This window comes from Eumetopias jubatus, unplaced genomic scaffold (assembly GCF_037043125.1).
Source record: "Eumetopias jubatus isolate StellerSeaLion01/CBP00866 unplaced genomic scaffold, mEumJub1_p1.0 scaffold_10, whole genome shotgun sequence".
NCBI lineage: Eukaryota > Metazoa > Chordata > Mammalia > Carnivora > Otariidae > Eumetopias > Eumetopias jubatus.
The window spans coordinates 62892452-62909768 of NW_028274816.1; the positions used below are offsets into that span (position 1 = coordinate 62892452).

The following is a 17317-nucleotide window of genomic DNA, read 5'->3' on the forward strand; positions in this document are numbered from 1 at the left end:
TAGGAAGACAACTTCTGAGCAAAATAAAAGGTAGAGAGAATAAATGAAAAACATTGATTTGCCTCAGTACATAACAATATAAACTTGCTACATGATAAAAGTATTTCCCAGACACTGCCCCTAAACTGATACTCAGTATTTCCACTTGTTTGTCTCACAGACATTTCAATCTATCACATTCCTAACCACGCATTCTTACCTCCAAAGATGTACCCCTCTCAGGTGTTTCTATCTTAGTTAATGACATTTGTTCTTCCAGTTATTCAGCTCAGAATTCCCTGGTGGTATCTTTCACTACTCCTCTTTCTCTTGTTATTTCACCCAATACATCAGCCAATCCTGTTACTCCAGCTTTAAAATATATATAAAATCCAAGGGTGCCTGGGTGGCTCGTTCAGTTAAGCGTCTGCCTTCGGCTCAAGAGTCCTGGGATTGAGCCCCACCTCGGGCCCCCTGCTTAGCAGGGGAGCATTTCCCTAATTTTTTGGCACAAAAAGATATCTCATACTGATCGTGGACTCTCCCTGTTCTAGTCCTAGAATCAAACACTTCTCCAAGAAGCTTTGGTTTCTCTTATTAGTGAATGGTATTTAGAAACCAAGCTCTGGGCACTAGGTTTATGCTCATTACTACAGGGCATCATTGCTTCCAGGCCCATTCACCAAATAGAAACAGAAAATATAAAAACACATTTTTGAAAGGAAATGATAAGACTTTAATGAGGAAGTTCAAGCTTTTTTATTTTAGAAGTTTTTTGATTTACAGAATAACTGCAAAGATAGTACAGAATCCCCAAATACCCTATACCTAATTTCCCCTACTATTAGCATGTTATTATGGTGCTTTTGTTACAATTAATGAGCCAACATTGAAACATTATTAACTAATGTCCATACTTTATTCATATGTAGTTTTCATAGTTTTTATCTAATATCCTTTTTCTGTTCCAGGATCTCATTCAGGATACATTATCTTTAGCAGTCATGTCCCATTAGGCTCCTCTCGGTTGTCATGGTTTCTCAGACTTTCTCTGTTTTTAATGACCTTTACAGTTTTGAGGAGTTCTGGTCAGGCGTTATGTAGAACGTCTCCTGAATTGGCATTTGTCCGACGTTTTCTTATTATACTAGGGTTATGTGTTTTGGAGAGCAAGACCACAGAGGTTAAATGCCATTTTCATCACATCTCATCAAGACTATGAACTATCAAAATGACATCACTATTGATGTTAACCTTGATCACCTGCATGAGATAGACACCCAAATTTTTAATCATGAGTTTATATCAATCCAACATCACAGGTTCTTCTTTACCTTCCGTCACCCTTTATTTCTCTCTCTCTCTTGTGCCCACGGGGTCCACACTGCACACGACGCACATCGTCCCCGCCACCAGAGACGCGACGGCGCCCACACAGCGCACCCGAGGTGCAGACCCTCTCGGGGGACCCCCGGACTCCAACTCGCTCCCTCGAGCACCGCCCGCCACCACGGGAGCACACCGGGCCCCGCCCACCCGCCCCGGAACATCGCGAGATCCGGTCCTGCGGTTTAGCTAGGCCTTTGCGCCTAGAGACTACGTTTCCCAGAAGGGACTGCGGCGATGACCCGCTCGCCAGGCAGCATCGGCGGTGCTTTGTGCGCCTGCGCCATCTTCCGGCTCCTGGCGGCGGGTCCGCCGATACCGGGGAGGAAACGCACCCGGGGCTGCGGGGAGCGCGGCCACGGGGGCACCTGAACCCGAGGACGCGGCAGGTGAGGGCCTCTGGAGCTTGCCAGGCGCGCCGGGGTCCCTGCGGGAGCGGGCTCCACGGCCGGGCGTATCTCGGGCCTGGGAAGAACCGAAACGTTTCCCCCCAGCGTCGGTCTGCGGCTTTCCGGGCTCTGGACTACATTTCCCGTCGGCCTCCGCGTCCAGGCTCGTAGCCCCGGGTATGTGGACCCCTTAGGTGGGTGTAAAGGGGTCCCCGACTCCCAAAAGTGCTGGTCGATGTTTTACAGTCTTTCCTACGCGTGCCTTTTTTTTTTTTTTTAATTTGGGACAAAGTCTTGTTTCATAAGATTCTCAAACAGTTGCAAAGACCTCAAAATATTTAGCGCTACCAGTTCAGAAGCAGAGACATAAATTTGAGAACATTTTAGATGATCTTGTAAAAGATCTGTGTCCAACAATGGGGAAATGGCTGAGTAAATCATGGGCCACTTATGTAATAAAATATCATAAAGCTATTACAGATAATGTTAAGGCAGTGGTCATAATAAGAAAATTTCTATTACATGTTAAGGAATGATCAATTACTTCATTTACATATTTCTTAGAATTAAATATTTGTAACATGCCAGGCATTGTTCTGAGTTCCTTTATAGAATACTACTCGTTTAATGAACTCACAAAGTGGTTAAATGACATCATTCTTAATAGTTGGATTATTTTTTTTCCAGTTCTTTTTTTAAGCCCATGTGCCAATCAGTAGGTGAGTGGTTTGACCTCTTTTGCAGAATGTTCTCATGTTGTATAAAGAGACCACTTGTGAATATCTTTTTTTGTCAGTTAATGTTGCCCCACATAATTTTTGATAGTTGTTTGGTGTTCCATCGTATGGCTGCGCCGACAGTGATTCAACCACTTGCCTACTTTTGGGGACTGTTATGTACTAATTTTTGTTCTCTTTTTCAGTAAATTTTGTGCACACAGCTTTGCTCACCGTTAGTCTCTGTGCAAGGGTACATTTATGTGATGGTAATGGAGCCATCTAATTTGCCCATTGCAGCCACACCCCATTTGTTGACTCAAGGCAGGGTCCACAAAGTGGTGTCCACCAGGCCTTAGGAAGGGCTGTAAGGTTCTTTGTGAATTTGGAAGTCGAGTAAGAGCCAGGGAGGTGTTACATTGTGGGTACGAAAGAGTTAAATGGTCTATTTCTGGGAAGGCTTCGCTGTGGGCTGGGCTGATGCTGATCAGGCAGGCTGTGCTCCCTGGCCTGAGGACAGCCTTTCTTGTCCTTGGGACACCATGTGGTCTTAGTCACTGAACCAGGACTGAGCATCCCCATCACAGATCTGCATCAGTAACAAGGTGGAATTCTCTGGATATTTAGGGGAAGTGGGAGAGAAAGGGCCACTGGTTCCCTGTCTCATTGTGACAGCTAAAGCTATGTTTCCTAGAGTTGGGTAAGGGCTACAGTGTTCCAACTCTAGTTTTTATAGGAAGCAGGGGATAAAAAGCTGGGGGCTTGTAACCATGGCATTCTGGGAGCTAGAAGGCAAGCTTGGCCTCTCATATTTGCTCTTTCCTCCCCCAGCTCGGCCATCTCAGGACTCTGCCCTTCCCCAAGAGAGGAACCTGGAGGAGGACCCATCAGCCCATGAAATTCTAAAAGTCATGTCCCTTGTGAGTTTTAAAATCATGTAAATATTTGCTTTGTTTATCTTGAAGCCTCCCATCTGGGTTTCATCCAAGAATCCAGTTCTCAGAGGTTCCCATTTTAGGGACTATAAAGGCCAGGCCGCTGGTACCCTCTCCCACTGCCCCCTCCACTCTGACCAATGCCCATGGGTTCATTCTGTATAGCATTCCATATCTTCTGATGGTGTGGTATTCTGCCAGGAGGCTAGATAGAGCAGAAATCCATTTCCTTGTATAAACTGAAAACCAAGGTTTGATGAAATGGAGATGAATACTTATGAGGTATATGACATATATGACATGAAAAAGCATGGGAACAGGTCTTGGTTGGTCTCAATGTCAGTGTGAGGCACGATCTCTTAGCTGGGTATCTGTGGGAGATTAGATGCCAGAATTAAGGTCCAATTTGAGGTCAAACAGAGCATTTGAATTGGGTCATTCTATAGCAGCTTCTTCAGCTTGAGAACAAGAGAAGTACAGAGGTGAGTGGGTTGTGAGGCAACCAACCAGATGGATGAATTTTTCAGAATCCAGGTAGGCAGAGCTTGGAAGAGCCTTCAGAGATCTGATCCAGCCTCTGCATCCAAAATAAGAGAATGGTTGAGTCATTTTTTCACTTGATAGAAAATTGTACAGCTAATAAAAGTAATCTTAATTTAAGATTTTTCTCATAAGGAAGAATGCTTTGATATGTTCTGACATAATGATGAACCTCTGTCTTCAAATAATTCTCAATGTATATGAAAATCATATTTTCTAAGATAGAAAACATTAATAAAACATTTGAGGGTAAGTCTGTCAAAAATTGTTGGTTTGTTTTGTTGTTGTTGTACAAAAGTAGAAATTATAGGCCTCTCATTGAGGAAGAGCACATTTATTTTTTTTTAAGATTTTATTTATTTATTTGACAGAGACACAGCGAGAGAGGGAACACAAGCAGGGGGAGTGGGAGAGGGAGACGCAGGCTTCCCACAGAGCAGGGAGCCCAACGCGGGGCTCGATCCCAGGACCCTGGGATCATGACCTGAGCCAAAGGCAGATGCTTAACGACTGAGCCACCCAGGTGCTCCTCATTGAGAATTTATTATATGCCAAGGACAGAGTAGGCTTTAGTATACTGCTTGTCACAACCGGGGAAACTCCACTTGGCTGAGTTTTAATTTTCCTCCCAGATCTATGTACAGAGTTTGGGTTTGTAGTGAAAAGTAATGCTCAAGAACATCTCAACACTGTTTTACTCATGCCGACCCTCTCTTGTAACTGCTCACGTCGGAGGCCTCCAGCCCCAGCCTTCTTTTTCACCAGAACACCCCATTCCTGCAAAGACCTCCTTCCTCCGTCTCCTCTCATCCCACCAAGAAACATTTCCTTGAAATATGCCAATAACATACCTGCCTGTTGTTTCAGGAGTCAGACTTGTTCAGGGATGTGGCCATAGTCTTCTCCCAAGAAGAATGGGAACAGCTTGCACCCGCTCAGAGGGATTTGTACAGAGACGTGATGTTGGAGACCTATAGCAACCTGGTCTCACTGGGTAAGATGACCTGGCATGTTAGTTTGCATGTTACCCTCGGTGTATCTGTTCCTTATCCATTTCCGGGTACCTTTTGAGTGGTCAAAGAGCAGCTCCCTGGGTTGATACTGCATCTTCTCCAACCCTCAGGTGACTGTCACATCTTCCTCTGGTCTCTTCTGCTCGCTGACCACATCCTGGATCTGAATTCTGGGGCCCCACACCATAACCGGGTGGCATGTTTTTTCTCACATCCAGGTCTTGCCATCGCCAAACCTGATGTGATCTCCTTCCTGGAGCAAGGCAAAGAGCCCTGGGTGGTAGAGAAAATGTCCAGAGGAGGCCTGTGTCCAGGTGAGTGAGGCCTGGGTAGGAAGAGAGAAACTACCACAGATAACCATCCAGTGGGTGGAAGAGAAAAGAAGACCTTTGAGGTAGAAAATTTTCCCTCCAAGATGCCCAACTCAGAGGTCAGGCCCCGGTTATCATCTCTAGTAGTGTGTCAGCAGCATTTCACAAAAGTGGCTGTTCCTTTCTTCCTGAAACATTTCTGTGTATTTGGGACATCACTACCTCCTCATTAAACCATCTTCAGCCTCCTCTGATGGGATTGTCTCACTTTCTTTAAATGTTGGAGGCCCCCAGGGCTCAAACTTGGGTTTCTTCTTTCCTGTTTATTTTCATTTCCTAAGACCCTCTCCATTACCGTGCTTTAAATACTTTTTGTACCTGGGTTGTATAGTATGGAGCCACTGGCCCCATGTGGCTGTTGTAATTTAAATTAATTACAATTAAATACATTAAGAAGATCAGTACCTCAGTTGCACTTGCCACATTTCAGAAGTTCAGTAGCCACTCTGTGGCTTGTGCCTACTGTATTGGACAGTGCAGATACAGAACATTTCCATCATCCTTAGCTTTTCCTTTAAACTCCAGATACTTATGCCCAGCTGCCTTCTCATCATATCCACTTCAGTGTTCATTGGGGACTTTGAACTTAACAAGTCCAGAAAGGGATTCTTGATCAATTTGCTCTTCCCTCTTTCTTTTTTTTTTTTAAGATTTTATTTTATTTATTTATTTGACACAGAGAGAGCACAAGTAGGCAGAACAGCAGGGAGAGGGAGAGGAAGAAGCATGCTCTCCGCTGAGCAGGGAGCCTGACGGGCTTGATCCCAGGACCCTGGGATCATGACCTGAGCCGAAGGCAGATGCTTAACGACGGAGCCACCCAGGCGCCCCTCAAGTCAAAAACTCTTAAAGCATTCTTGACTTTTCTCTCTCATGTACTTACTCAGTTTGTCAGCAAGGCCTGTTTTCTCTACCTTGAAATATGTCCTGAATTTAACCACTTCTCACCAATACCACTGCTACCATTCCATCCACGCCACCATCATCTTTGGCTTGGACTATTGCAATAGCCCCCCCATCCCTCTGCTTCTATTCTTGTCCACTACAGTGTATTGTCTACACAGCAGCCAAAGTGAGGGTGTATTGCATCGCTGCTCAAGACCTACTAGTAAATTCCCATCTCACTCAAGAGAAAATCCAAAATTGATACCATGCCCTAGAAGCCTCTGTGTGCTGTCTCATATAATAGCCACCAGCCAAATGTGCTGTTTAAATTTTAACTTTAACTAAAATTAAATAAAATGTAACATTCCATTCCATGGTAGCCGATAGCCACATTTCAAATGCTCAGTAGCTTTGGGTAGCTAGTAGCTCCTATATTAGGGTGGAATCGAATATTTTCGGCATCATAGAAAGTTCTGTTGGACTGTGTTGCTCTGTGATCAGCGTCCCACTTCCTCTCTGATTTCCTCTCCTGCTCCTCTCCTTGTTGCTCATTCGGCTGCAGCCACACAAGCCTCTTTGCTATACCTTTAATGTAGGGGTTGGCAAGTGTTTTCTTTAAAGGGCCAGAGGAAATATTTGTGGGCTTTGTGGGCCATATATGGTCTCTGTCACAACTACTCAGCTATGCTGTGGTAGCATAAGAGCAGACAGTACAAATTTACCCTCCCCAACTTTGATACAGAAAGCACGTTCCTGCCTCAGGGCTTCTTCCCTTTCTGTTCCCTCTGCCTGGGGTGTTCTTGCTCTGGATGGAGGGTTGCTCAGCCTCAGCATTGTTGACACAGAGGGGCTGTCCAGTGGACTGTAGGATGTTTAGCAGCCTCCCTGGCTTCTGCTCATTAGTTGCGAGTATAACCCCCCTCCCTTTGGTTGTGACAATCAAAAATGTTCCAGATATTACCATATGTCCCCCAGGGGGCAAAATCTTCCCTGATTGAGAACCAAAGTTCAAAGTCAAGTGTGACAATGCAAGACCAAGAATGTGTTGGTTGATAAGCAGTTTCCACAAGAAACAGTCTCCACCACATACAATGTACTATAAGAGAATTTCAGATGGGCAACCAAGAATTAAACATTACAGACGTGTAGATTCATCCACATTGAAGTGGTAGTTGGCCCCTGGGAATGAATGAGGTCAAGTGTGAGTGAACATCAGGAGAGAAGATACAGGGGCGCCTGGGTGGCTCAGTCGGTTGGGCATCTGCCTTCTGCTCAGGTTGTGATCCCAGGGTCCTGGGACTGAGTCCTGCATTGGGGGCTCCTTGCTCAGTGGGGAGCCTGCTTCTCCCTCTGCCTGCCACTCCCCCTGTTTGTGTGCTCACTCACTCTCTCTCTCTGACAAATAAATAAATAAAATCTTTAAAAAAAAAAGAAAAAGGAGAGAAGATACGTGCTGCTGCATAACCCAGTGTGTGTCTTCACTGGCATCTTTGGGAGGCCAGTATTCTGCCAGCCACACCCGTAATACCATTTTTGCTTTTGTTTTTGTCATTTTAGTTTGACAGTTTATGTTTGATTGTTTGGGGTACTGAGTTTTATTTATTTCTTAGATCTGTGGGTTTACATCATAGTCAAAGAGGACTTTCCCCTTTGACATTATAAACGAGTCTCTTGTGATTTTTTTCCTGGCATATTTATGGTGCTATTTATGATCCCTGTGGAGTTTATCCTGAGTGCAAGATGTGATTTCACACTATTTTCCGGGTTGTTATCAGTTTATTCAAACAGCATTTATTAGCTCATTTTACCTTTTCATCACTAATCTACATAGCCACCTTTATCATCTACTCTGTTGCCTCTGAATATATTTTTCGACTTTTGGGTCTGTTTCATTAATCTCTTTGTCTAACTATGTGTCCAATACCATACTGTTTTAATTATTGAAGGTTTTAAGTATCTGGTAGCCTAGTTCCTCCTCATTCTTATTTTTCAGAATTTTCCTGGCTATACTCATTTATTTTTCCATCTGAACTTTAAAATTAGAATATCTGGTTTAAAAAAAATCATGTAATTACTCTTACTGGAGATCATAGTAAATTTTCAGATTGAGGAGAAAGCTTATTTTTTTTAATTGATTTTTATTTAAGAAAATGATAGGCTTTCCCTTCATTTATGTCCACCCCCTGGTGGTTTTAAAATTTTATTTATATGGCTCTTGTATATTTCTTATGATATTTATTGCTAGGTAGTATATATTTATTCCTGTTATTGGAAATGGGGCCCTTTTCATCCCTATTATATGCCAACCAGTTGTTTTTTATACCTGGCAAAAGCCATTCATAGCTTCAGATTAATTTTGTAGTTAATCCAACTTACTGAATTTTCTCATTATTTACAACAGTTTTTCATGTAATACTCTTGAGCTTTCCAAGTAGTCAGTCATATCATCTGCAAATGATAATCTTTTTGCATTTTTATAGCTCTTGGGTTTTTTTTCCCTTTTGCCTGAGTAGGAAGATTATGTAGTACCCCCAGAACAGTGTTAATGGGGGTAGTTTACATCCTAAGTTTGTTCTTGACCTTAATAGAAATGTTTTTTGTGTCTTTTCAGTAAGCATAATATCACATTTAGGAATGAAATAGAGATATTTTATTTGGTTAAAGAAGTATCCACCTTTTCATGTTGAGTTTTCTTATTTTAATCTATGAAGTCTGGATTATATGAATAGATTCCCTAATACTTGAACTCCTAATACTGAATACTGAATCTAAACGTTCAAATGTTGCATTTCTTGAGTCAGTGTGGTAATTTATATTTTTTCTGCTCTTTTTAATTTTTTAAAAAAATCACTGTAAAATATACATAACAAAATTCATCTTTTTAACCATTTTAAGGTGTATAGTACATTGGCATTTAGTACATTTACAGTGTTGTGCAATATCACCATTATCTAGTTTCAGAATTTTTTTATCACCCTGTGGTTTTCACCCTGGTTTTCTGGCACACTGCTCTTGAAACCCTTGGAGTCTCTGAAGTAATAAGTCTTCTTGTATGCTAATGAGATGACTGTGGTTGGGGTCACCTGGATAGCTTTAGGATGGGGCCTGGTTGAGAGAAAAACCTATTTTGTAATTAGAGGCTTGGAACTCTCAACCCTATCCCCCAAACTCTGGAGGGACTGGAGGTTGACTGAATCACCAAAGGGCAATGATTTAATCAATCCTGCCTATGTAATGAAGCTTCCATAAAAAAATCCCTAAAGTACAGTGTTTGGAGAGCTTCCAGGTTGGCGAACATGTGGAGGTACTGGGAGGGTAGTGTTCCTGGAGAGGGTGTAAAATCTCCGCATCTGTCCCCCTGTACCTTGTCCTGTGCATTTTGTTCATCTGACTGATGAGTTGTATTCTTTGTAGTAAACTGGTAATCTAGTAAGTAAACCATTTTCCTGAATTCTGTAAGCCAGTCTATCAAATGATTGAACCCCAGGAGGGGTTGTGGGAACCTCCAGTTTATTGGGGTGGGGGGTGAAGGGAGCAGAGGTAGTCTGTGGGCCTGAGCTCTTAATCTGTGGGATCTGATGCTTTTTGCAGAAAGACAGTATAAAAATTGACTTAAATCTGTAGGACACACAATTGGTGTCCACCAGAGTTGGAGAAGCGCTTGGCACACATTTTGTCACCAGAAGCGTCAGAAGGGAAGTATGTATAGTAGAGTCGTGTTGAGAGGTGTGTTTTTCCTAAACACACTCCAGAGGAAACCCCATACTTAAGTAGTCTCCTCACTGCCCTCTCCCCCCAGCCCCGGCAACCAGTAACCTGCTTTCTGTCTCTGTGGAATTGCTCATTATGGATATTTCACATAAATGGAGTCATATAATGTGTGGCCTTTAGAGTCTGGCTTCTTTCACTTAGCTTGATGTCCTTAAGGTTAATCCATGTTGTAACATGTGACAGGATTTCCTTCAATTTTAAGGCTATGTGTATGTAGCACAACTTTTTTATCCATTCATCTGTCAATGGACATTTGGGTGGCTTCCACCTCTTGGCTATTGTCAATAATGTTGCAGTAAACATGGGTGTGCAGGTGTCTCTTTCAGATTCTTTCAGTTCTTTGGGATATATACTCAGACTATAATACAGAATTGCTGTATTATATGGTAATTCTATTTTTAATTTTTTTAGAACTCTCCCTACTGTTGTTGTTGTTGTTTTAGTAATCTGTACCCAACATGGGGCTCGAACTCATGACCCTGAGATCAAGAGTTTTATGCTCTTCCAACTGAGCCAGCCAGGCGCCCCGCCTTACTGTTCTTTCTTTTAAAGATTTTATTTATTTATTTGAGAGAGAGAATGAGAGATAAGAGAGCACGAGAGGGAAGAGGGTCAGAGGGAGAAGCAGACTCCCCGCTGAGCAGGGAGCCCGATGCGGGACTCAATCCCGGGACTCCAGGATTATGACCTGAGCCAAAGGCAGTCGCTTAACCAACTGAGCCACCCAGGCGCCCTCTTTCTTTTTTTAAAAGATGTATTTATTTATTTTTAGGGAGAGAGAGAAAGAATGCATGCGAGAAATGTTTATTCAGGTCCTTTGCCAATTTTTTAATAGGGTAGTTTTTTTGTTGTTGTTGAATTGTAGGAGTCCTTTATATATCCTGGATAGTAACCTTTTATGAGATACACGATTTAGAAATATTTTCTATTCTGAAGGTTGCCTTTTTACTTTTTTGATTGTTTCCTTTGATGCACGAAAGTTTTTTAAGCTTGATGTAGTCTCGTGTCTGTTTTTGCTTTTGCTACCTGGGCCTTTAGTGCCATATCCGAGAAATCATTGCCAAATGCAATGTCATGAAGTTTTCCCCCTGTGCTTTCTTCTAGGAACTTAACATTTTTAGGTCTTACATTTAGGTCTTTAATCCATTTTGAGTTAATTTTTGTATATGGTGTAAGGTAAGGGTCCTGCTTCATTCTTTTGCATGTGGCTACCCAATTTCTTCAGAACCATTTGTTAAAGAGACTGTCCTTTCCTCATTGTGTTGTCTTGGCACCCTATCAAAGATCATTTGCCCATATGCATGGGGGTTTATTTCTGGGCTCTCTAATTCTGTTCCATTTGTCTATGTCTGCCTTTTTGCTGGTACCACACTGTTTTGATTACTGTGGCTTTGCAGTATGTTTTGAAATCAGGAAGTGTGAGACCTCCAACTTTGTTTGTCTTTTTCAAGGTTATTTTGGCTATTGGGATCCCTTGAGGTTCATATGAGGGAACTAAAATATCTTGACGCTAAGACTATCTGTAAGATTTTTTAGACCTATTTCTTTGGTTATCCAAAACAGTGACTACTAATGCTAAATAATTAAATTTAAAATACTCTGCCAGTCCCTGTCAGGGAAACATTAAGTTAATACAAAAGACCTCACTATTCTTGTTGCTATTTTGCAACTTTACAGGGAGTTGAACAGAAGCCAGAAGTCAGAAAATTATGGCTGTCAGTACTATCTTTGGATGCTTACAACATAGTATATAATTAGGGATGGCTTAATTTAGATGAATGTAAAAGGGCTCATATAGTAAACAACACCATACGCTGCCATAAATCAATACAATCTGTGATAGAAAAATGGAAAAAGTGGAAGTCTGGGGAGAGGGTTGTTTTCAGTGGCACGTCCTTTTTCCACATTGCCCAAAAAGCAAGTAATGTACCTTACATTAATTCCTAAAACCAGATTTCCATTTGGGCATAGTTAAATATTCCCAAACTTGTCTTCTCTTTCTACCAGGTTGGCTTTCATTTTCCATGTTCCAGTTTCCATGTAGTCTTTTGGTTGTCCTTCGTAGGACGGCAGGCAGATGTTGCTAACAGTTGAGTAGCTCAACCACCAATTCACAGGTTGCCATCATAATAGCCATATTTGGAATCTGTCTCACTAGAATTGTCAGACCACAGTGAAGAGACCCAAAACCATCCTTCTGAACAACCAGACAGGGGCACCTGGGTGGCTCAGTCGGTTAAGCATCTTCTTTTGGCTCAGGTCATGATCCCAGGGTCCTGGGATCGAGCCCTGCATCGGGCTCCCTGCTCGGCAGGAAGCCTGCCTCTCCCTGTCCCTCTGTCTGCTGCTCCCCCTGCTTGTATGCTCTCTGTCTCAAATAAATAAAACCTTTTATTTTTTTTTTAAAGATTTTATTTATTTATTCATGAGAGACAGAGAGAGAGAGAGAGACAGAGAGGCAGAGGGAGAAGTAGGCTCCCAAGGACCAGGGAGCCTGATGTGGGACTCGATCCCAGGACCCTGGGATCATGACCTGAGCCAAAGGCAGACGCTTAACCATCTGAGCCACCCAGGCGCCCATAAATAAAACCTTTTAAAAAAATTAAAAAAAACAACCAGACATGGTGTCTGAAAAAATATCTGTACTTTGTGTCCTCGTCATGTATTCTTGTTCTTACAACTTCATGTGGACGCACTGTGGTTACAGTACAAGTTTTTGACAGGACAGTGGCATCATTCCCACAAAATCTGATATTTCTTTCATAGACCCGTCATCATGTTTCATTGTCAAACTAACTTTTTATTCTAGTAGTTTTTGCTTAATACTTTCACAAGTAACCAAATGAATAATGTTCTGTGATATGCCACCATATGAAGCAGACCTGCTCCTATAAAATCCTCTTTGGTCATCTGTCTACTACACTTTTTTTTTTTTTAAAGATTTTACTTGTTTGTTTATTTATTATTTATCAGAGAGAGAGAGCGCATGCACATGCAGGGAGGGCGGCAGGCAGAGGAAGAAGTAGGCTCCCTGGTGAGCAGGGAGCCCCACATGGGGCTCAATCCCAGGACCCCGAGATCATAACCTGAGCCGAAGGCAGATACTTAACCATCTGAGCTACCAAGGCATCCCTGTCTACTACACTTTATTTTTTAAAAAAGATTTTTATTTATTTATTTATTTTTATTTTTTTAAAGATTTTTATTTGAGAGAGAGAATGAGATAGAGCATGAGAGGGAAGAGGGTCAGAGGGAGAAGCAGACTCCCTGCTGAGCAGGGAGCCCGATGCGGGACTCGATCCCGAGACTCCAGGGTCATGACCTGAGCCAAAGGCAGTCGCTTAACCAACTGAGCCACCCAGGCGCCCAATTTTTATTTATTTTTTGACACAGAGGGAACACAAACTCGGGGAGTGGGAGAGGGAGAAGCAGGCCTCCCGCTGAGCAGGGAGCCCAATGGGAGAAGGCAGATGCTTAACGACTGAGCCACCCAGGCGCCCCTGTCTACTACACTTCATAAGCACATTCAAAAGCACCTACTTGCTTTCCCCATAGTTCCTTGCATTAAGCTGTAACCAGTTCTTTATTAGCCAAATGGATTTGGTTGCTGTGATTACATAAAACAGGCTACTGCAACTGAAATCATGTAATAGGTAAAACCAGGATCAAATACACCATTTGACTTTTCCCTGCAGTTTGAATAGGCAGCAGAGAATGTTGCTCTGAAGAAGCCACCTCCATTAGGTTGGGGCCTAATTCTCTAAACAAGGAACAGGGCCCTTCTTTTTCCACCGTCACATTTAGGCAGTGGAAAGGTCCAGCAGAGACTGGTTTAGTAGACACTAGGTCTAAGCCATGGTACTCAGCTGAACTTCAGAGGTAGAAGGCATCACAGTAGAATGCCACAGCTGTGTTACTATAACCTCCAGTGGACAGGCGAGACCAGCCTTCCTGTCCTACCACCTCACCTGGCAGATACACCATGGCGTGCCTCTGGCCGGATGAAGATCCAGCTACCCTTCCCCATCATTTTTTAAAATCTGCTTCATTGAGGTATAATTTGTATTCAATAAAGTGCATGCATTTTAAGTACAGTATCTTGATGAGTATGGACAAACATATATACTGGCATAACCGTAACTACAGGCTAGAGAGCATTTTCATCGCCCTGAAAAGTTCCCTTGTGCACCTTCTACACAATTGCTCATTTACCCAGCCCCAGGCAACCAGTGATTTCTTCTGTCACTCTAGATTATATGTGTTTTCTCGGGGTTCATAGAAACATTCATTTGTTTAAAAACTTGCTTCAGAGGTGATTCTGATCCACACTAACATTTTAGAACTACTCTTACAACCTCCCTCTGACTACTTCATCTCAATTTATGGTATTTCCTCTGCCTCTCTTCTACTTACCCATTTTCAAATTGCCTAGCCACATTCAAGAGCTTATAGGTATACTCATGAGTTTAAGTTTCCTGGTTTTCACTATAGAAGTTCCTTTTTCTGGGGGCGCCTGGGTGGCTCAGTTGTTAAGCGTCTGCCTTCGGCTCAGGTCATGGTCCCAGGGTCCTGGGATTGAGCCCTGCATCAGGCTCCCTGCTTGGCGGGAGGCCTGCTTCTCCCTCTCCCACTTCCCTTGCTTGTGTTCCCTCTCTCGCTGTGTCTTTCTCTGTCAGACAAATAAATAAAAAAAAAAAACTCTTAAAAAAAAAAAGTTCCTTTTTCTGGAAAAGGAAAAAAACATGTTTGTTTTTTTTTTTCCAGTGCTGGAGTCCAGGTATGATACCAAGGTATCCTCTCCAGAGCAGCATATTTATGAAATACAGTCGCCACAGTGGGAGATAATGGAAAGCCTCACAAGTTACGGTCTTGAGTGCTCAAGGTTCCAAGATGATTGGGAATATAGAAGCCAGTTTGACAAACAACAGGGAAATCCAGATGGACATTTGAGTCAAATGATAATCAGTCATGAAGAAAAAGCCACTTTAAACCAACAAGGATCATTTCCTTTTTATCAGAAAACTCATCGTGGAGAAAAACCCTATGAATATAACGAATGTAGAAAAGACTTCTGGCAGGAGGACTTCCTTATTAATCATCAAGGAATTCATGCTAATGAGAAACCCTATAAATGTAAGGAATGTGGCAAGGCCTTTAAGTATGGCTCACGACTAATTCAACATGAGAATATTCATTCTGGCAAGAAACCCTATGAATGTAATGAATGTGGAAAGGCCTTCAATTCTGGTTCAAATTTCATACAACATCAGAGAGTTCATACTGGTGAGAAACCTTATGAATGTAAGGATTGTGCAAAGGCCTTTAGTCGAAGTTCACAGCTGATTGAACATCAACGAATTCATACTGGTGAGAAACCCTATCAATGTAAGGAATGTGGCAAGGCCTTCAATAGGATCTCACATCTTAAAGTACATTATAGAATTCATACTGGTGAAAAACCCTATGCATGCAAGGAATGTGGGAAGACCTTTAGTCATCGGTCTCAGTTGATTCAACATCAGACTATTCATACGGGCAAGAAACTCTATGAATGTAAGGAATGTGGGAAGGCCTTTAATCAAGGCTCAACTCTTATTAGACATCAGAGAATCCATACTGGTGAGAAACCCTATGAATGCAAGGCATGTGGGAAGGCCTTTAGGGTGAGCTCACAACTTAAGCAACATCAGAGAATTCACACTGGAGAGAAACCCTACCAATGTAGGGTTTGCGGTAGGGCTTTCAAACGGGTCTCACATCTTACTGTACATTATAGAATTCATACAGGTGAGAAACCATATGAATGTAAGGAATGTCGAAAGGCCTTCAGTCATTGCTCACAACTGATTCAGCATCAGGTAATTCATACTGAGGAAAAGTCTTGTAAATATAAGGAATGTGGGAGGACTTTACATCATGATTCAGCTACTGTTCAACACCAGAGAATGCATAATAAAGAAACACAAGTGAACATAATAAATGTAGAAAAGCCTTCCATTAGCACTTATCCTTTATTAATCATCAGAGAATTTATGTTAGCAAGCAACCATATCAATGGAAATAATGGGGAGAGCCCATTAGCTTAGGCTAGTCCCAACTTCTTATATTTTGCAGAAAAACTTGAAGAATGTAATGCAAATGGGAATGCCTTCATTCAAGCTATCCTTTATCCCGGGTCATAAGATTAATAATGAAAAATTTTACAGATATAAATTGTTTAGACCATAATTACTGAAGAAGCAAGGAAAGTTTGGGAAAAAAAATTGTCTCTAACATATTACAGGATCACATTTTCTAACCACACTGTAATAATTTTAACAACAGCCAGAAGTTTTAATTTTCTTGGCAATTGAAAACAAAAAACAAAAAACCAGCCAAATTACTCTTCGGTTCAACTTTTTTTTTTTTTTAAATAGGCACCACACCCAGTGTGGGCCTCAAACTCTTGACCCTAAGATCAAGAGTCATATGCTCTACTGACTAAACCAGCCAGTACCCCATTACTCTTGGGTTAATAATAAATTATGCAAATTATCATGCATGGTAATGAAAAGAATGACAATTGAGAGATTTACATTCCAGGAGTTGCAGGATGTGGCTAAAGTTACTCAGAAGAATTTTTATGGCTTTTAAGTGCATGCAAAGCATGAAAACCTGAAAGATTATTCTCAAATACATTAAATGTACTATTCAAGAAGCCAGAAAAGACAATACCAAACACTGAGGTGATGAAAGAACAAAGGTACAAAATAAAAAGAGAAAATAATGAAATTAGAAAGTGATTATCTTAAAATAATCTGTTTTTATTTTTTCCTGACCCAAGAATAAACAAAATTTAAGATAATACTTCTCAATTTCTATGTTGTTTTAGATTATCTTTCATCACTTTTGTCACAAACAGAAGGGGCCGGTTGCCTACATGGCAGCCATACCCAATTCCCCTTCCTACTGGCAGCATCTGTGTCTTGCCTTAGACTCTGAAGATATCAGATGCTAACTTTTCAGCATCTTCTGCAGCTCAGGATGGCTCCTATGTTCCAGGGTAAGGCCAGTATGTTCCAGGGATCTGTAGGGGCTTCTGGGACAGATTTTTCTCATTCAGAAGAGACAGATCTATCAGGAAGACTCCATCTCCTCTCATCTGCTTTTAAACATTCTCCTATGAGAACATAATGCCTGGAGCTGTTGTAGCCTTGTTGGAACCAAAAGGAGAAAACCGAGGACCTCAGAGAAGCTGACCCAGAATTACCAGGCCAATTCTGGAACCGTCTCTGTGAAGCCTTGTTATGTAAAAAAAAAATAAACCTTTATTGCTGAAATTACTTTTAGTTG

General features: G+C 41.9%; 1 protein-coding gene and 1 pseudogene across 1 annotated transcript; one reads left to right on the plus strand and one right to left on the minus strand.

Annotated features, from left to right (window-relative positions):
* The first annotated feature begins 1655 nt into the window (after positions 1 to 1655).
* ZNF582 (zinc finger protein 582) lies at positions 1656 to 17304 on the plus strand. Its single transcript, XM_088026971.1, has 5 exons — positions 1656 to 1931; positions 3302 to 3390; positions 4813 to 4939; positions 5177 to 5272; positions 14750 to 17304. The coding sequence occupies exons 2-5, from the start codon at positions 3382 to 3384 to the stop codon at positions 16069 to 16071; spliced, it is 1554 nt and encodes a 517-aa protein (XP_087883097.1). The 5' UTR covers positions 1656 to 1931; positions 3302 to 3381; the 3' UTR covers positions 16072 to 17304.
* Positions 12069 to 14117, minus strand: LOC114202147 (solute carrier family 25 member 36-like; annotated as a pseudogene).
* Positions 17305 to 17317: the final 13 nt, after the last annotated feature.